Below are 22,577 nucleotides of genomic sequence, written 5' to 3' on the forward strand. Positions count from 1 at the left end.
GTTGATGCTAACATCCAAGGTGTAGAGAGGTGCATTTCTGATGTGAAATCATGGATGACATGTAACAGGCTGCAGAAGAATGATGATAAAACTGAGGCCATTCTGATCACACCATAAAGACTTTCTCATTCACATCCTTTACCTCAAACAATAAATATCGGCAACACCAACATCAAATTCACACGATCAGTACGAAACCTAGGTGTTACTCTGGACAGTACTCTCACATTGTACCAACATGTCATGAACATATGCAAGGCTGCATATCTTGAGCTGAGACGCATCAGCTCCTTTCGCAATTATCTTTCAGTTGATGCCACTAAAACACTTGTGTGTTCATTAGTACTTTCAAGACTGGACTATTGTAACTCAGTTCTGTCTGGTTCATCTCAACATCTACTCCAGAAACTTCAAAAAGTTCAAAACACAGCTGCTCGGATCATACGTAGAGCACCACGATCAGAGCACACCTCTCAGCTGCTCTGTACCTTACACTGGCTATCCATTCGATCCAGAATCAAACACAAAATTTGTTCTCTGTGCTACGTTTCACTGTCGGACTCTAGTCCAACATACCTTTCCGACCTCACCCATGTGTATACACCGGCAAGATACTTATGCTCTCCTTCTGACAATCGTATACTCATTATTCCCACTATGAAAACAAAGTCATATGGACAGTGTTCTTTTGCATACCAGGGACAGCAACGTGTAATTAATTGCCCACTGAACTTAGACACAAAGACACAGTGATCCCATTCAAGAACGCTCTTAAAACTCACTTATTTCGACTGCAAGAACAAACTTAAAAGACCTAATAATGTTTCGTACCTTAAATATTTTCAGCATGTTTTTTATGTTTTCTAATTTCATGGTGTTTGTTTTTGTAATCATATCATTATATATGTTTTATGTTATATATGTTGTCTAATGTTGTAAAGCGCGTAGAGCTTCTAAAGATTAGGCGCTATTCAAAGTCCTCATTATTATTATTATTATTATTATTATAACGCAGTTAAATCGTGGTAGATATCGTAAATGTTTTAACGCCGAGTAATGAGAACCTGTATATACCAGTAACCTGAGCGCGATGTTTAATGGATTTATCAAGTGGTGTCCATAATGATGATCCAGACGCTACTGTATTTACTACACTGTCGGTAATCTTTTTGATTTCGGAGAGTTTAATGCCGATAAATGTTGCCTTGTGAAAGAAATCATAAACGATTCTATTTATTGTTTGCGAAAATTTGTAAACGCGTTTACATGATTAGAATATTCAGTTCTAAATGTGATCATTCCATCATTGATTTTCATAAACGAGTTCATCATCGGAATATTACTATCATCGACGTATTTCTTCGTTTCAGCGTCATCGTTTGATTCTGGTTCTCCAAGACCTGTAATTTTATTATTAGCCATATTGAGAGAACCAGGCATTGTATCACCGGCGGATAGTAAACAATCATTGATCTCAGTTTTGATTGTGTTGTTGTTGCTGTCTACGTATCTTTTTGTTGCCACATCATCGTCTGAGTTTGGTTCTCTCACATTAATAATTGTATTTTTACTCATGTTGAGATCACCATACATAATATCTCCAATTCTTCGTATACGTCCAGCAATTTCTCCCATGAGTGTTAAGATCGATTCCTCGGGGTTTTTAATTTTGCCGTTTTTAGCAAAACCACTAAATTATCTTCCGTCCCATCAGGAACCCGCAGAATAATATTTGTCAACGGGATATTGCTCGTGTTTAATCGTCCTTGTTTATCCTGAAAAACAACGACTTCATTTTGGTCCACATTTGCGAGACTCAAAAGATCAGCGAGTTTATTCTTGACCTCGTTAAGAGTTGAATATTTAGATAAGTCGCCTTGAAGTTTACCCTGAGTCTTACTCAGATTAGATCTTCCATAAATATCTACTATTGTATTTTACACTAAGACCCATTCAAAACGTTGGACGACGATGTATACTGGTGCACGACTTTATGAGATGGTGTCAGCGACCTTGACACAGCGTCGAGTACGGCGAGTACTTCACGGCCACATATTGGCGGATCTGTTATTGTCTGTGTTGGTAATGTTGAATACCAGATCGGCGCAGTACTTCGTACTGTGCTCACATATTTAAAAAAATCTTTTGGTGGCGCCAATCCATACGAATCAAAATAAACAACTCCACTTGGATCAATCGCGTATGCAATCCAGTCATATCATGGATCAGAAATTAATGATACCGGTTCCAACACGGTTTTATTGTTTTAGTAATTGGTCACTCATAAAAACACCTCTGAAGTTTTTTATGTTTAATTGTTTATCAGCATCAAGTAAATCAAAATTGGACATAGGAAGATACAGCGAAGTATGACGGGGAGTCTTAGACCCGATCCGCGAGCGGATTGACCGTACAATGAATGGGAAGTTCCTGGCAGTCTCAGACCTTTCCCTTTTTTTGGAAGTCTTAATTCCGTTGCCTGTTGCTTTCTTTATTGCCATCCCAGGGGCAGTTCCAAAAGGACCAAGTGCAGCTGCTTTTGCAACAGCTGGGGCTGCAGGGGCTATCATTGGTGTGTTTAGCGCCAAATATAACTATTCTAACCGTTATATAGAAATCCAAATATATGCGATAATGGAATCAGACATAAAAATTCTTCATCGCCGTTCAATATTGATCGACGTGATGCAAATCCCAAGTTGAAATTTTCATTCATCGATGCAACTTCACTTGCAGCTGCATTTAATGTTACGTTTCTGCTTTCTAGATGATCATTTGTATCCTTTGTAAATATCATTGATGGACCAGCTGACCTCGAGAAAAACATCGCTGTATCTTGCATGGCCAAGTATCGTCGTAGCAACTTCGACGTCTTTATGAATTGATTCAATATTTCTTCCGTCGATGATATACGTAGCACTGTTAAAAAAACAATATGATGACATTATTAACAAAATTAACTCTATCAACAATTCTGTATGCTGTATTATCTGCTTTCAAAAGTCTACCGTAGAACATACCTTCGATCTCAGTGAATGCATCAGCGGGTAAGACATATCTACTTGTATCCTGAACTTGTAATTCGATTCTTTCTTATGCGTTAGGTGCGCGTGCGCCATAAGAATAATACTGATAATCGCGCACAGATTCATCCTTGAGAACTGGTGTGTCCATGTCAAATGCTGGATCAGATACACGTTTAAACATCTTTAAGACCACCTCCTGCTATCAGACTAGCAGTTATATGGGGGTATTTTTCTGATAAGGGTACACCAGCCAACTATGCAAAAATTTTATTCGCGGCTCGATTTATTATTTTACTAACATTTGCAGGCATTACGTCAGTGCTGGACAATTTTTCTGACTAAGGTTGGACCGTCTGCGGTCTGCGTATTAATTGTGCTAGTCTGTCCTTGATTGCTGAGAATGCTTGCTAGCAACATCACCAACAGCACCAATACCTTTATCACGAACAACGGAAATAGATTTCATTCCCAGATGCCTTGCAATCGGTATTGCTTTTGTGGCTATACTTCTAAAATACCCTGAACAACATCACCGAGTCCATCCCCGTAAATCGCTTTATATGTAGGTAATCGCGAATTTATCACCCAGACCATTACAGGTCCACGTTGAACATTATGTATAATCATCTTATTTTCTTGATCTATTTGCACACCCTCAATCACTGTGGTAATCATCAACGATTCATTGATGAGGGACCGATAAACATTAATGTCCATGATACCGCCTGTAAATAATCTCCGACAAATAGCAGCTGCTTCATTAATGATTTCTGGGGAATTATTACTGGTTCGTCTTCCGCCAACCAGAATTTCCAGTCTTTCAACATCGGCAAGAACGTTATTGGGACATGGAGTAAGAAGACCACTTCCTCGAGTAGCAAAAACACTTCCAGTTACACCGGGGCAAGGTGATGATTGTCTCCTTCGTCTTGATCGCTGATTTCTTGGTAATATAACTGGCGTTCCAACACCTTTTTTCATTTCATAAACTTCATCAATAAAATCATCATATTCTTTTTAATATTTTCTACTGATTTGTGGAACATCCTTGTACTCACGAAATACCATTTAAGCTGTTCCAGGTTGCATTCACCCCCTCACAGTTTTGTCGTTTTCCAAATAACTCTGAATTATCTTTAATATTAAGATACGTTATCATAAAAATGTGAAATGGTGGCACAACTAAGGATTCTAGTTTAAAAACCTAGTGACCCACATTAGTCAGTGAACAACCTTACTTACCATAAGTGTGGAAAATAGTCTGCTGATATTTCACTTCCTCTCAGTAAAATATGTCCTGTCTATTTGTGCCCAAAAATTTGGGATAGGAAGTCAGGAAATGTGGAAATCCACTCCCATCTCAAATTTGATGTCTGTAACTGTGTGATATTCAAGCTGTTCCAAGTTGCATTAACCCTGTGATACCCTGTGATAGCTTAGTAGTTTTCAAAAAAAAACTGCAGCATTTCTTTAATATTGAGAAATGACAATGCAGTCTTGACAATTTTGGAGTGAAGGTCAAACATGAATATCCAGTACATGGGTAGACAACTAATGGTGGTAAAGGGAGATAATTATAGTAGCATCTATTAAAATTTCATCCTATTTTTATAGCCTATGTTACACAAATGGAAAAGATTTTTTTTCTTCATATTTCTGTGATGAATGAATCTGAGTAATGTATTTAATTCCTAATGTTAATTTGATTGAGTATTCAATTATTAATGTTAATGTAATTGGGTAATGTATTCAATTATTAATGTTAATGTTATTGGGTAATGTATTCAATTATTAATGTTAATGTTATTGGGTAATGTATTCAATTATTAATGTTAATGTTATTGGGTAATGTATTCAATTATTAATGTTAATGTTATTGGGTAATGTATTTAATTATTAATGTTAATGTTATTGGGTAATGTATTTAATTATTAATGTTAATGTTATTGGGTAATGTATTCAATTATTAATGTTAATGTAATTGGGTAATGTATTCAATTATTAATGTTAATGTTATTGGGTAATGTATTCAATTATTAATGTTAATGTTATTGGGTAATGTATTCAATTATTAATGTTAATATTATTGGGTAATGTATTTAATTATTAATGTTAATATTATTGGGTAATGTATTTAATTATCAATGTTAATATTATTGGGTAATGTATTTAATTATTAATGTTAATATTATTGGGTAATGTATTCAATTATTAATGTTAATATTATTGGGGTAATGTATTTAATTATTAATGTTAATATTATTGGGTAATGTATTTAATTATTAATGTTAATATTATTGGGTAATGTATTTAATTATTAATGTTAATATTATTGGGGTAATGTATTTAATTATTAATGTTAATATTATTGGGTAATGTATTTAATTATTAATGTTAATATTATTGAGTAATGTATTTAATTATTAATGTTAACGTAATTGGATAATGTATTCAATTATTAATATTAATGTGATTGGTTAATGTATTCAATTAGCAATAGTAATGTGATTGGTTAATGTATTCAATTATTAATATTAATGTGATTGGTTAATGTATTCAATTATTAATATTAATGTGATTGGTTAATGTATTCAATTATTAATATTAATGTGATTGGTTAATGTATTCAATTATTAATATTAATGTGATTGGTTAATGTATTCAATTAGCAATAGTAATGTGATTGGGTAATGTATTCAGTTATCAATGTTAATGTGATTGGGTAATGTATTCAATTCCTAATATTAATGTTATTGGGCAATTTATTAAATGGATAAATTGCTGTAAGCAAGAGTTTAACAACAGTCAACATTACCTAAGTTAAAATGCCATCTTTCTCATCTTAATTCGATGAAAGTGAAATTGTAAGTTACAGAGTTCTTAATTAAGTTTTGCCATAGTGAAGCAAAACATGGTAGAACTTGGAATAGAGGCAAATAGAAATTCATTATTTTTATCATTTTTTTCTAGGTCTCAATCATCTGTAAGATGTTTGATCTTGTCTTTCTGAAAAACCTTCTAAATGAGACAATAATTCCTGCCATAAGTCTAATTAGAAATAAATTTTTAAAAGTAAATATTGATGTCTGGGGATATGGGACAACAGTTATAATATAGGCAGAATCATATAACAATAACAGGAATTTTATTTGTACCAAATGTTTTTTATTTAACAATATATAAAACTCATTTAATATGCATAAGGTTGTTGCCTACATTTTTTCATAAATGTGATTAGTATGGTGAAATACCTTTGCATTTATTTATTTATATTAAATACAATTACTGCTAAAGTAAATTTGAATTTTACTCCAGATAAAGCTTATCAAGAACTGTGACAAAATACATTTTGATTCAAGACACAATCATCAAAAGACAAAATGTAAGACAGTGTTTCAGTTTAGTTATTTTATTGAACAAGGTCATAAAAATCCATTGTAAACAACAAGTGATAACATACAACAATCATAAAATGATTCAACAATTTCTTCCAAATTTATTTAGTTTCAGACAGTACAAATATCACAACAAAACTCTCCGGGGAAAATGCTGAATGTGATGTAACATTTTGAACAACAGTAACCTATTCTGCAATGTATTTGCCACAAAATGTATTAGAAATCTACATAAATATTCCTTAGCCTCAGTCGATAATTTAAGATCATAAAAATGAATATTTGGATCACTATGGCCTACATAGATATTGTAAATCTGTGAACGGAAAACTGCTGAATGTTGATAATATTCTAACTTTCTTTCACAAGAAAAAGAAAATCCAACAATGTTTAGATTAACCCAAGATGGCAACTATACAAAATAAATTTAATGGCTCATTCTGGACAAATTTTCATATCTTAGTATACATTTCTTTCATATCTTAGTAACTATTATACTAACAAAAATGTAAAAGTATTCATCAAATACCAAGAACTAACAAACAATAAATGAATAGTGATGCAAGTGGAACGTGTTCTTTAAGGACACTGGTGTGTTTCTGGATATGGTGTGAAATCTAGCTTTAAACAATTGAGCAGTACCAAAGTTTATTCCAAAGATAGGAAAAACTGGTATGCTGGTCTTTAGGATTAAAATTATTTTTCACACAAATATGAAGATAAAGATTTTCAATAATTTTACCTTTGCTAGTAAAACTCAATGCCTGAAACAACTTTATAAGGCAGAAGATAATGTTCTTGGAAAAGAATCATACTATGATTGTGTAAAGCTTTTTATGATAAGCTGAAATAGTTATTTTTCTTTCATCACTCCCTGGATTCATAGCATACATTTTGTAAAAACTTTGCAACTAAACATAAATTAGACTTCTAAATCCTACCATGACATTACCAAAAACATCTGAAAAGATATTTAAAAAAGACTCAAAATAGCAGTGCAAATTTCTTATTAAATATATAAATTAAATGTAACTGTATATATAACTGATATGAATATTGAAACAGGATAACCAAATCCATCTATGTGCAGGAATATGTCACAGAATTAAACAGAGTTTCATTAGTGAACTTTTAATCAGTACAATGTACTTTTTCCATGCAGGTAATTTAGGAAAAAGACAGAAAGTTCCTATTGTTAGTACTGGAGAGCGATGAAAGAAAATAACATTACAGTTACTTCTTGGATTTAATATTAAAATTGCTACAATTCAGGGTAGATAATCCAAGGCTTGTTTTGAAAATGGAGTTCTTCCAAAAACTCTCCAGTGTCCTTAAATCATACAGAGACATAACAACTTTAACATTCATAAAACAAAGACAACGTCAGCAAAGTAACAAGTAAGAAATCTGTACAAAGTCTTATAAAGACTTATTATTGTGTATAGGATGGCAAACATACATGAAAAAAAAATATTGTGATAATCAAAATATTGTCTACACACAATTTAAAGCACCATTCTTTAAAGTTAACTACAGTCTAGAGGATTGAATTCAGAACAGTGTCATAATGTGTGATGAATTAAATGCAATAACAACTGTTTGAAGGAAAAAAAAGATTTCTAATGCCCATGATGCTTTCAGCCTTTTTATAATTTCATTGTTGGAGAGCAACATTGATCTAACAATGCCTGACATCTTTTTGATCTTTGCATTAAAATGTAAAAGGAAACTTTTGATACATAATTTAACTGAACCTTCCAGTAAACAAAATTTACTTGTACAGTCTAAAAAATATACATTAAAAATTGAAGGAAATATTTACTTGCATAATCTAAAAAAATATATGTTCAAAATTGAAGCCAATGTTTACTGGTATAGTCTAAAAAATATATTGTCAAAATTGAAGACAACATTTAATGGTAGAGTCTAACAAATATAATATATGATATCAAGCCATCTGCAAATTGTTCCTTAATTTGGTAGTTTAACAATTGAATTTTCAAAGCAGTTAAATATTTGAAAATTTAAATGTCCAGTAATTAAAAATGTATAGCATTATGTGTGTATGATTACAAGAAATTTACATCATGTGTAAAATATTGGGCATATTCAAGGATTTTATAAATATCCCAACTTCTTTAAACATAACATGTACTTTCTTTTATTTTAAAATATTGATCTATAACAGTTACATATTTTGCCATTAAAAGCAGCATATATTTAAACCTATCTTAAGTGGCCACCTACAGAAAGTGAGAAAATGGCCTCTTACAAAAGGGAGCTGCTTAAAGAAGATTAATGTCTACAAAAATTGGATTCAAGAGACTGCGAAAGACAAGTGCTTGCATCACAAAATTGCCTTTAAGACAGGTTTGACTTTAAACTGTTAGCAAGAATATATTTTGCAAGCAATTGGCTATAACAACTTTTCACTCATCACTTAATTGGGTTCACATGATTTAATGTGAATAAGGTTTCCATGAAAAGAAGAGAAATTCAAATGATATTGTTCCAGTTTATGATTTTCATTAAAGCATGCACATATTATTATATTACAGTATTGTCCAGCAGGTTACATTTCCAAATCTGAATTACCTGCTCCAAGGTTTGAATGATGAGAATGACAATTATTTATATTATTTCTGTACATGGGGAAATTTTTATTTTCAATAAATATTTGCATGTTTACAACTTTGAGGAAACATATGTTTAATTCTGTACTTTTTGAATTTTTTATTTATTCTATTAAATTCTTGTATGTTGATTTAGTTATTTTAATCTGCAACTATGCAAAAATAAATTGAAACATGTGCATCTTTAATTTTGTTATTTTATGTAATTTTGAATTTATTGTATACAAATTCTTATATGTTCATTACATTATTTTAATCTGCAACCATGAAAAAAAAAAAACAAATTGCAAATAAGAGACTCAAGTGAGCCTGAGAATCCTCACCTGGCTGAGATCTACATAAAAGCCAAAAGCCTGAGAATCCTTGCCTGGCTGAGATCTGCATAAAAGCCAAATGCAGAGGCAGTTGTTTAAAATATCTGGGTTTGTGGGATATGATGCATTCTGACATTAAAAGTTTTTTCATTTTTTATAGCAATAGAAGCCATGTCTAATGGCAGATCAGCATAATTTACAAACCTGAAAGGCGTTAAGGCATGTTGCTTTCTGTGAAAATCAGCCAACCTCTGTTAACAAATTCTTGAGAAGGTTTTAACTTTAGTTAACAGTGGCTGTATTGAATAATCATCAGAATCTTTTTCACCAGCATGAACAGCCTTTATGCCAAGCTGCTTTCAGTCAAATGTCATTGAATTCTTAAGAAGTCATTTCAAGTTTGTTTTCTTTTTATCTACAGTAATGGAGCTAAATATTTGATAGCCATTCAATATTGTTTATACAAACTTGAAATGTCATTGCTAAGAAACATTTGTATTTTGTCAAATCTGGTCAAATTCTGTCAATAAGAAGTTGATTAAAAGTTGTATAGTTTTAATAACAACAATCATATGTAAAAACAGACACCATATGTACAAACTTAAAAGGCCTTCATTCCAGGATGCATTCTGTCAAATCTGGTTAGATTCTGTTTGGTGGTTTTTGAGAAAGTAATTTTTTTTCCTCACGTCTTTTGTTTTGCTTTTATAACTGTGGCCATATTTGAAAGGGAATAGGAAACATCAGAATCATCATTAAAGACTTGAAAGGCCTTCACCAGAATGCTACCTGTGAAATTTGTTCAAATTCTGTTAATCAGATTTTGAAAATAAATCATTAGAAGGTTTTTCAAGTTTTAGTATTGTCAGCTATATTAGATGGTAAATCAGAATCATTCACACAAATCTGAAAGGCCTTCACACCTAGAAGCTTTCTGTTCACTTTTTAAAAATTCTCTCAGTTTATGAGATGGAAGTCATTTAAATTATTTTACAGTTCTAGTTATGGCAGTCATATGAGATGTGGGATCAGCATCATTTGTACAAACCTAAATAGTCTTTTTAACAAGACACTCTTTACCAAAAATTTGGTTGAAACTGGTTTGGTTGAAATTGGTTTGGTTGAAGTTGGTTTGGTTGAAGTTGGTTTGGTTGAAATTGACAAGACGACAAAAATGGCAGAGGTAGGATGCATCATGGACGCAGGGCTGTACCATAAGTTCATTTGGCTTCATGGACAGGTGAGTTGAAATGTGAAAATGTCCCCTTACAAAGTAATACAGAAGACACGGCACACACAGTGATAGCAGCATAAAAATGACTTGATTAAGTTCCACTGGTTAAAAAACAGAAGTACTGAAAACCATGAAATGGTGTTGTCACTGAAAATGGTTAATAAACCTGATACACCATGGATCTGAATCAACTGAATAAACAAATATTATGCACTATTATTTCTCACAACTGTGTTTGACTTAAAAGTTATAAAAAATGTAAATAACTAACAAATAAGTACCAAGGCATGCAATGTAAAATTTTTGTTATCAGACTATAGAGATTTCTAAATCAATCATCAAATTTAAAATATGACAATTCCTGTAACATGTAAACATGCAGTTCATGACATACATACATATATATATATATATATATATATATATATATATATATATATATATATATATATATATATATATATATATATATTGGGTTTCATATTGTACAAACACAAAACTAATGCAGTTTGTTGAACATTAACAATCACATACTGTGATTTGCTTTCTTTTAAAATTTTGAAATTAATTGGTATTTGACAACAAGTAACATCATTGGTATATGCAATTACATATGTAAAGCATCAAGTGTAAAATCAATATTTTGTTTTTGCACAAATATTAACATGCAAAATAATTTAAGATTTCCGTCTCTGGAAAAAAATGTTCTCCAAAACCTCACAAAGCAATATTGCGCACATATTATAATGAGACATTTTTGTTCCTTGCTATATGAGATCCTGAGGTGAAATGAGATTAAGCTCTAACAACATTTAAACATGTGACCTTTCCTATTTCATTTCTTCACAAGCCTTTCAAAGATCACACAATATTAACATTCAGTAACCCCTTGTTTTAAATAATGTTAACATTCAACAATATAGTTTCATAAAGACCATTTCGTATTTCATGCAAAAGGTTTACTACACTGTAATAAAAGGGGCAGCAAGTATCTAATGGAATGAATGAATTTGTATCCAAAATACAAACATCTGATAATTTTTTTAAGTAATTTGTCAAAAAATAACAATATAGTGAGATTTCAATCTGATTAAAATCAGATCTCTACTGTCCTAGGTGCAGATCTGACAGCAACCGCTTAAGGGTCATGTTCTGGCGACCTATGTTATGCTCATAATCAGTAATTTTATCTGCCAATCACACGCAATCTTATATCTTTGCATTTGGGAGACTAAGTAGTGTGGCTGAAGTGCATCAATGTGTTCCAAATGAATTGATTCACTTTCAGATTTTTGAAAGCTGCACTTGTTTGACTGATTCAATGGACACCAGAACATGACCCTTAAGTGGTTGCTAGTCAGATCTTCACCTAGGACAGTAGAGATCTGATTTTAATCATATTGGTGAGATATTATCCAAAATATGCCTTTAGACATGATTGGTTAGAAATCTGAAGAATCCAAATCACAAAGGGATTGTCAGATGATTAGCAGTGTCATGCATACACTGGCATACATCACAATCCTGACGGTAGACAAACAAATAATTTAGTACTTTTAATAAGAAGATTACTTGCTATGGGTTTCCTTTTGGCAATAAATTGGTGCAAAATAATTTAAACTTTATTTGTAACTCAATTATATACCATATATACTGACTTGTATGTAGGGGTTTAACTATATAGACTCCAATCTTCAGCTGCATAATGTACCAGCAGGTTTGGGTCAATGTGGTTTGTTAGGAATAATCAGAAGAATACCACACATCTGCAGGCATGTTATGTGACAGAAGATCAGGGTCTATGTTGTAAGACCCAACTTATAAGTGAGTATATCTTGTTGTCTTGCACTTTTAAATTGCCTTAACATGCTTGACAACGTCTTTTTATGAAAATATGATATTAATATCTCAATCACTTAACAAAATCATAATACAGTATAGATGGGTAGTTCTGGTCATCTCATTAAGTCTAATATGTATACTGATGGTAACTGATATCTTCCAACAAACCAAATAAAAATCAAAAATAGGTAGCTCTCTGCTTTCAATTGCTGGTTCTTTTATTTCTCCATGTAGTACAGAACATTAGGATAGGACAAAAATCAAGGTGACTACATGTCTCAAAAACGATGGCAGGTGCATTCTATTGGCTGCACTTTCGAACATGTGTACCATGAATGGCACATTATCTGTTTGATGATTGTAGATGGATTGATTGTAACATAGCACTTCCTGCTTTATGGCAGGTACTTAGAAGTACTTTGCACATTTTAGGTAAAATAACAAATAGATGTGATAAATTGAAATTTAGAGTCAAGCTATAAATACCTTTTAATTTCCGTCAGCAGTAAAAGAAATGAAACAGGAAGGTACATTCATATTATTGTATTAGGTTCTACTCTAACTTTCAACTTCATTTATACCAACTGGAAATATTTTTTTAAAAATCTTCAAGTCAGATTGCAAATGTTAAATTAAAATTGTATAATCTAAGGCACATATTATACAAAGGTATAATTTGCACCATGTCCCCACCAATGTGCAATTAAATTTAAACGAGTTAACATTTGTACCACAGGGTAGAATCAGTCATTATTTATAAATCTTTTAAACCTACATTAAGGTAATATAAATATGAAAACATACCATATATACTTGCTTATGAGTCGAGTCAAATTGCAAACAAAAAAGATCCTGATCTGCTGTAGCATAATACAGCTGCAAATCTGGGTCTATTTTGTCCATGCTACTGATTACACCTAATAAACTGAAGAGACCCAGATATGCTGGTGCATTATGCAATGGCAGATCAGGGTCTTTGCAGTTGGCAGTTGGACTTGCCTTATAAGTGAGTACATACTGTATAAGGGCACTGCTCCATTGGCCTAGTGGTTAGAGCATCCACCTCAGATGCAGGAGGTCGTGGGTTCGAACCCCGGCCAAGTCATACCAAAGACTTACAAAAGTGGTACTAACAGCTGCCTCGCTTGGCACTCAGCATTAAGAGGTTAGTGTTAGGACTGGTCAGCCTGGTGTCAGGATAATGTTACTGGGTGGGACATCACACTACATGTCTGCGGCATGATGCCCCAGTGCTAGACATCACTATAAACTGCCACACTGCAGACATCATAGCAATATGACTGAAAAATTGTTAAAGCTACATTAAAATCCAAAACACACACACACATACTGTATAAGAAATGTTCTATAATAGAACAGATATTATTAAAATAATTGAGTCATGGAAAATGTTCAAAAAATTATTTGGCTCAAGAAGTGAACATGACCTAGTTACAACTGTATGACTTTGGATTTAATTCTGGCATTGGCCAGAACTGACAAGGTCATAAGGGTCCACACAAAGAACCAATTAAATGCATTCTAGTTGCACTTTAAACTCAAAGCCCATCCAATGAAACTGACTTGTTATTGTGCAATGAATCCTTTCAGGATGATTTCATTAGAGTGTCACATTGCCTAAGGGTAAATAAGATTCATTAATGTGATTGAAGTTCCCTGTATAACTGAAACTACCCATCTCTATCCTAGTACAAAACATCTAAAACAAGCCGTATGTACACATCTGTTGTAGAATTTATCTCTAAGCAAAATAATTTGATCCAGCCCCAGGAATGGGTGATCTACATACAAAATTCTGGTTGTAGAGGAAAGTGATGACTTTAAATTATTTGTTCTGATGGACTGACAATTTACCCTCCTTCGCTGAAACCATATTCAAACTGCACAACATTCCCCTAACTTGAACAGCTAGACATTGATCAGCTAATACAGATCAGGGTCTAAGCAATCGGTTCCTTATGTAATTCATAGCAAACAGCATACACCCCCTATCAGCTGGTGCCATTATCTGGGTCTATGCCTTAAACAGCTGCATGCCTGTTACTTTCAGGTAAATACAAAAATAATTTTCTCCTGCTCCTCTCATACTAATGTTATATTTTGGCTCCAAAGAACCAGGCAGTAATGATGGATCACTATATTCATTTCACTGCAGTCATACTGAAGTAACAGTTTGGCATACTTCCTCTGAATTGTCATCATAGGCCCATTGACCATTATTTGCAAGAAGTGGAATATATGTACTGTAGGAACTATTTGGAATTTCTTCTGAGTGACGATTAGGATTTGCTTTAGATGGTGGAGAATTACTGCAATTTATATTATCCTGATAAGAGCTATACTTGTCCTTGTACATGGCTTGCGGAGTTCCAATGCTGTTACTTCTTTGACGTCCCCCGATCATTGCAGGGATGAATGTTTTTATTGTAGATTTATATGTAGGTGGTTTGCCACTTGGTGTCCCACTGAGACGCTTTAATGCAGACAGTTTTTCTTGTGATGAACTGCCATGTATTGAGCGACGATTGAGGAATGTTGTAAAGCTATTGGAATGAGATTGGGTGACAGTATTTTGAACAGAATGAGTTGGCAGCTCTAAAGCTTCCGAGTCCTCTATAACTACACTGGTTGTGGGAGCATCGAGACATGGTTTAAGAAATTCAGGATTTTTCATCAACATGTCTATGATATCTTCCATGTCTGGTCGATCGTTTGGCTCATAGGCAAGGCAGGAATATATGAAGCTAGCCCTGCAAGAAACAGTATACAAATTACCAATGGAGTATCAGAAAGATTTATTGCAGCCATACAAAAAAAGCAATACAGCTATTGAGCTTGTATGTATAATTTCAAAGAAAGTAAAAAAAAAAAAATATAGTTAATGCAAAACACAAACAAGAGACCCAGGTGTGCCTGATATTGCCCATTTGGGGAGTATACATGTGTCAGCTTGTGAACACAATTTCATGCATGCATTGTAACTGTGGAAGGCAAAGAAAAACTAACTGAACATATGTGCTATCTTGTCTATTAATGTTTATGTCATTTATCTTCTTTCCTATACGCTATATGTAGGATTATTTCTTGGCAAAGCAGGAATAAGTCATTATACAACCAGCATTGTCCCTTAAATTTCTCCCAGTCTCTGGGGACCAGCTTAGAAACAGTTCATACTCCAACAATTAAAGTAGATACTCTAACTTGACATTACAATGGGAGTTAATCTGTTCAGTCAGTATGGATTCCTGGGTTTGTCCTCACCATCCTGGGGCCCTGCCAATGGAGGAATAACTTGGAAGCCATTGAGATCTATATATGTTATACAACCAGCACTCATCCCTGGATTTTTCCCAGCCACTTAGAATTTTATCATAATTCATAACTTATAAACTTTTCATATCTTTTTTAGAAGATGCTGTTTAAAAAATTTTCTATCTTTAGTAACAGCAGCAATGTTTGATGACAGGCTGGCAAGATGTGTATACAACTTTTAAAAGCACTTCATGCAAGAATAATTTTGGCATAGTTTGAGTTCTTTTAAAGCCTTTTTTAATTTTAGTAGTGGCAGCCATATTGGCTGGCAAATTGGAATTGTTTTTTATCATTTTTAATCTCTTTTTACTAGAATGCTTCAGTCAAATTTGGTCAATTTCTGCTGAGCACTTTCAGGGAAGTCACTGAAGTCTTGTAAATGTTTAGCTATGGCACCCACGCATTCTATCAAATTTTGTCAAATCATGTCGAGCTTTATTTGACAAAAAAGTCATTTTTAGTTTTTAGTTACAGTAGTCATATTTGATAGTGGATAGACATCATATATATATATATATATATATATATATATATATATATATATATATATATATATATATAGATATAGATACTTACATGCATACGTACATACATATACACACACACACACACACACACACACACACATATATATATATATATATATATATATATATATATATATATATATATATATATATATATATATATATATATATATATAAATGCTGTCTAGAGCACCCTGGTTTGATGGTTTCAGTTGTATATATATTTCAGTGGACATTTTTGACAGTGGATTGGCAACCTTTAAACAAATTTGAAAGAAGTTATGTCAAAATGTTCTCCATCAATATTCACCAAATTCTATCAAGCAGTTTTTCAGAAGAAGCCATTTTAAGGGATTTCTATCTTTTTAGCAATGGTTTGATGGTGAATCTGCACCATTGGAACAATCTGTAAGACCATGTCAAATTCTGTTGAGCAGGTTTTTAAAGAAGCTATTCAATTTTTTTTCAATTTATAGACTGTCACCCTGTCCCTATATTTGTCTGTCTCTATGCCTGTCACTCCCTCAAAACTGCAATCCTGTCTCTCTTGTACAGACTACTTAACTGGCTGATAGTGATTAATATTATAATGCATCCTTCACCAATTTTACAATTAAATCATAATAACAATGACCTATAAAATCTAAAAATGGCATGCCTTAGGTTAGGTGTAATAACTTTCATCATGTTCCTAACTTTGTAACTGACAAGTAACCGCAATTATCAATTCTACCTAGAAAGGTGATAAATATGGCATTAATTTTATATGTATGCACATGATCACAATCCTGGCTACATAGCACCATTAAATTAGGTATCTCAAAAAGGTATAACATGTACTAAATCTCAGCTGACACTTACAGTTCATCTGACATGTATCGAGGCAATGTGAGGCGACCTCGACTCTTGACATATTCAAGCACCTGACTATTTGACAGCCCTTGATATGGAAAACTTCCAAATGTTACTATCTCATAAAGCAGCACTCCATAACTCCATACATCAGATTTATAAGTGAACAGCCCATCCCAGAGGCTTTCTGGAGACATCCACCGTACAGGAAGCATGCCTGATAAAAGCAATAAAAATGTTATGCTCATCTTATTGAATAGGGGATTAACTTAGCATGTTTTTTAGTTTTGCTGTGTTCATGATAAATCTGATTTCAAACAACAAAAATAAAATCTGTACAAAAATTAAAAAAACGTACAAAGATAAATATATTAAATTTTAATTTTAAACTAATTAATAATGTATCAACAGACAGTGGTGCAAAATTGAAAGACCATGAAAACGTTGAAAGACTGGATGCATGAAACTTGGACATGACTATAGTAATGCACTATGCAGTGTTCTATCAGTTTTGTGACATTATATATATATATATATATATATATATATATATATATATATATATATATATATATATATAGGGCCTGATGTTAAGTGTCAATACTCTGTAATAATGGTAACCTGAGAAGACAACAGTTTAAAACAGTTGAGTCCAAGTGCAAACAACATAGACCCAAATCTGACATTGCATAATAGACAGGCAGATTAGTGTCTCTGTTGTTTGTTTTTACTGATTACTCCTGACAGACTACACAGACCAGATCTGCCAGTACATTACAACTTCAAACAACAAAGATCCTGATCTGCCATAACATAATGCACCTGCAGATCAGGGTCTATTTTGTTTGTCCTACCGATTACTCCTAACTAGCTGCATAGAGCCAGATCTGCTTGCACATTATGTGACAGCTAATCTGTGTCTGTGCATTGTGCAGTTGAACTCATAAGCAAGTATATATGGTAGTCGTTATCTTTGATACATGCTACATATTTATAAGTCTGTCAGTTGATACTGACCTCTTTTATGAAATCTATAGTAATCTGAATCAGTGGTTGGCCTGGTCATCCCAAAATCTCCAATCTTGACCGTCTGATTAGAATGAACTAAACAGTTCCTGCAGGCTAAATCCCTGAAATGTTGAGGTACAGCATTAATAAAATCCTTAGCTATCTATAAAATGTAACCAACTGCCAAGAATACAGACCTACATCGACCTGCCATAACAAAAAATGCAGGTCAGGATCTATTGCATTTTACATGATATAATTAAGAACTTAACTTCATACTTGAAAGAATTCATGAAGCATGAAAACTGATTATACTTGGCATAGACTACCTAAGTGAACTGAAGATCCATCATTCATAATATGTAATACCTTTTCAAGATTCATGACTTTATGAATCCTGTATAACATGTTCAATTCTTATGTTTAGAAATAGTTATAAAAATGATAATAAATGTTAGATCAACACCATTTTCATCTAGATTTAACTGGACATCATAAGAAGTCTTCAACCCCATGTCAGTATGACCATCCATCCAGTAGGTGTAATGATCACAAGAATTTCAGAGGGCCACCATGCTCGATGTTAGATTAGCCCTGCTGTCATTAGGGCCAAAGATATTAAGAAGACATAATGACTTTTTGCTTAGGAAGAATAGCAACAAGATTTCAAGATCATCATTTTCATTTAGGATAAGAAGTCTTCTGCTGAAAACCCCATGCCAATATGACTCCATTTAGGAGTAATGAGAACAAGATTTTCAAGATGGTAGCTTTGGTGGCCATACTGCATCTCAGATTAGCACAATTTTCATTTAGGACATCATAAGAATTTTGGTGAAAAGCCCATGTTGATATGACCATTCAGCTGGACAACATAAGAATTTTGATGAAAACCCTGTGTTGATATGACCATTCAGCTGGACAGCATAAGAATTTTGGTGAAAACCCCGTGTTGATATGACCATTCAGCTGGACATCATAAGAATTATGGTGAAAACCCCATGTTGATATGACCATTCAGCTGGACAACATAAGAATTTTGATGAAAACCCTGTGTTGATATGACCATTCAGCTGGACAACATAAGAATTTTGGTGAAAACCCCATGTTGATATGACCATTCAGCTGGACATCATAAGAATTATGGTGAAAACCCCATGTTGATATGACCATTCAGCTGGACAACATAAGAATTTTGGTGAAAACCCCGTGTTGATACGACCATTTAGCTGGACAACATAAGAATTTTGGTGAAAACCCCGTGTTGATCTGACCATTCATCCAGGAGGAAAGGCGCTAACAAGTTGTCAGATCAGTACCATTTTCATTTTGGACCAACCTGATATCACACTGTAGATGTAGTGATAATGCCATGGTGGCTATATTCGCTTTCAAAAAGCACTATTTTCACCTAGAAGAAGCTAGATATAATAAAGGGATTTTTTATTGAAAACCCCATTCAGTATGAATAATGCACAGGAGCAGAATGGATAAAATTTTAAGATAACTTTGGCAGCCATATTGGGTGTTGGAGCTAAACTATTTTCATCAAGGACCAACTCGACTTAGGGATGACTGTGTATGTAAAGTTTCATCGCAATCTTCTAAATAGTTCAGACATAAAAATGCTTATGCTAACTGATGGACAGAGAATGAAAAGACAAAAGATGGATGGATGGATGGACAGAGAATGAAAAGACAAAAGATGGATGGATAGACAGACAGAGAATGAAAGACAAAAGATGGATGGATGGATGGACAGATAATGAAAAGACAAAAGATGGATGGATAGACAGACAGAGAATGAAAGACAAAAGATGGATGGATGGACAGAGAATGAAAAGACAAAAAATGGATGGATGGATGGACAGAGAATGAAAAGACAAAAGATGGATGGATAGACAGACAGAGAATGAAAAGACAAAAGATGGATGGATAGACAGACAGAGAATGAAAGACAAAAGATGGATGGATGTATGGACAGAGAATGAAAAGACAAAAAATGGATGGATGGATGGACAGAGAATGAAAAGACAAAAAATGGATGGATAGACAGAGAATGAAAGACAAAAGATGGATAGATAGACAGACAGAGAATGAAAAGACAAAAGATGGATGGATAGACATAGAATGAAAAGACAGAAGATGGATGGATGGATGGACAGAGAAGATGGATGATGAGATACCATCCCATAAGCTCTACTGGTCAATAACCAGTGGAGATATAAATACTATTCTACATTAAATCTGGGATTTAACCAATAATATAAAAAGATTCTTTCTAGCATAAAATGTGTTTAAGCTTGCAGCAGTAACTCCCTAGATTGGACAAAAACATTTGTACATAATTAAAATCTCTCTTTTCACACTCAGATAGTATTCTATTGCAAATGACATACCAGTGTTTTCATACCAACAAATCAAATTTCATACTTACAAATGTCATGACACCACATTATAGATTTGAAATGCCAAACACTCAGGTAACACCTAACAAATTTACAATCAAGCAATGCAAGGCTGTGCTGTTATGTCAACTAAAGTTATTTACATCAATAAGAGTTTTATCAATGTCCTCAAATGCACAAATACAAGATTGTTACCAATAAAAATCAAAGTATAAAAAGAAATTACTAATCTGCATATTTTTTTGATAACATCTCTGATGGATGCCTGGATTTAATATTAATTTACCGACTGGTACATGAAAGATGAGCCATTTGTGTTACTAAATTTGGGTTAGAAAGATTAAATAAATAGACTTTCTCTCAATGACAGCCCTAATATTGTGCTGCCTACCTGTGCACATATTTAAGGTCATGGATATACTTTAGACCATATGCAACATCTAGCGCCATCTGTGTGAGTCTTTGAGGACTAACATCTTCTGACTCTTTGGCATCCTGACCAACCAGGTTTCGTCTTGACAGTAAATATGTCTTCAAATCACCTGAAAGGAAATTATTCATGTACAGAGATAATAAGATAAATTGAGATCCTGATTACAGATATTTGTAATCACTGCAAACAAATCAGACTTCTACAGGAATGTGAACGTGAAAGAGTTCCTTGAAAATAATTATTAAATCTTTAAAACTAAACATAGATTAGCAATCTACATAAAATTCTTAAAGAGCATGTTTGTTTCAAAAATAATGCAATTACATAATTCTGAGACAGCAAATCTTGAAATAATTTAAATTTATATGGTATGCAATTAAAATAAGTGCTCACCTGGCTTCCAAAACATAATAGTTGACCTCTTAATGAAGCATGCAAGAACACAGCTTATGTCAACTATCTACCAAACTTAATACCATGTTGATTTTACCATATTCTGATAAAAAAATATTATTTCTAAAGATAAAGGCATAATTCATATGCATAATTAATAAAAGGATAATTAATATGCATAGTTAATATGCATAATTAATAAAGATATAATTAAAATTTATAATTAATACATGTACAATTAATATGCATAATTAATATAGGTATAACTAATATGCATAATTAGTAAATGCATAATTAATTAGCATATTTAGATCAGGTTAAATTAATTTGCATAATTAATAAAGGCATACTTAACATGCATAATTAATAAAAGTACTATTTATATGCATAATTAATTAATGCATAATTAATATGCAAGGTCTCATGCTCATATTGAAACTCTCCCAACATATTTAAAGTTGACAAAGTTTATATTTTTGTAAAGATAAATATTTAAACCTATCATCAAAGTACAATCTTATTTTTTAAAACTTCATTTGTAAACATGCAACATGACTGGTTGATAATATTAACCATGCAGTAGGCCATATTTAAATAATAATTTGCATCAAATTGAAGAAAATTAGCTTCAAATGATACCTAGCCAATCAAGCAATTTATTATTTCTGTCTAAAATAAAAGGTGTTCAAGATTTCAATAGCAAGTCTATGGATCTGAACAAACCATTGTTGTATAACTCAATTCCTCCTTTCTGGTCTCAGCTGCTGCAAATGATGCAGAGTTGCATGGCTTGAATGTGAATTAAAATTAATTCACAATTTGCACGTTTTTTAAGGACACAAATTTCTATAATCTTTAAGAGTAAATTTGGCATTTTGACAAAAAGGCATACTGGCATATTTTCAAAAGGAATCATTGATTGACAGATGATGGACATTGGGCAATACATGACAGATGCTGGGCCATAACATTAGATGCTGGGCCATAACATTAGACAGATGCCGGGCCATGCCATTAGATCACTTGGCCTTATAGCCAGTTGACTACAAAATTTGAATATATTTCCATCAAACTTAATCCTAACTGTTCAAACTATTGTCTCCTTTACCTATTTAGCAGAATAATAGCATGTGAACCAACAATGAACTGCTGTGGTCTCACTATTTTTTTATGGGGAAT

At 32.9% G+C, this 22,577-nt stretch overlaps 1 protein-coding gene across 1 annotated transcript in view; it reads right to left on the reverse strand.

Annotated features, from left to right (window-relative positions):
- Nucleotides 1-6,419: 6,419 nt before the first annotated feature.
- The window catches only part of LOC149780863 (uncharacterized), a 111,272-nt gene continuing 95,114 nt past the window's right edge, over nt 6,420-22,577 (reverse strand). The window contains exons 17-20 of the mRNA XM_089937962.1: nt 20,964-21,114; nt 18,174-18,286; nt 17,166-17,373; nt 6,420-15,215 (exon numbers count right to left, since the gene is read on the reverse strand). Coding sequence (XP_089794088.1) covers nt 14,621-15,215; nt 17,166-17,373; nt 18,174-18,286; nt 20,964-21,114 — 1,067 coding nt within the window. The 3' untranslated portion in view covers nt 6,420-14,620. The remainder of the gene's footprint in view (nt 15,216-17,165; nt 17,374-18,173; nt 18,287-20,963; nt 21,115-22,577) is intronic.

The sequence above is a fragment of the Sinohyriopsis cumingii genome, chromosome 16 (genome assembly GCF_028554795.1).
Source record: "Sinohyriopsis cumingii isolate HCF-2022 chromosome 16, ASM2855479v2, whole genome shotgun sequence".
NCBI lineage: Eukaryota > Metazoa > Mollusca > Bivalvia > Unionida > Unionidae > Sinohyriopsis > Sinohyriopsis cumingii.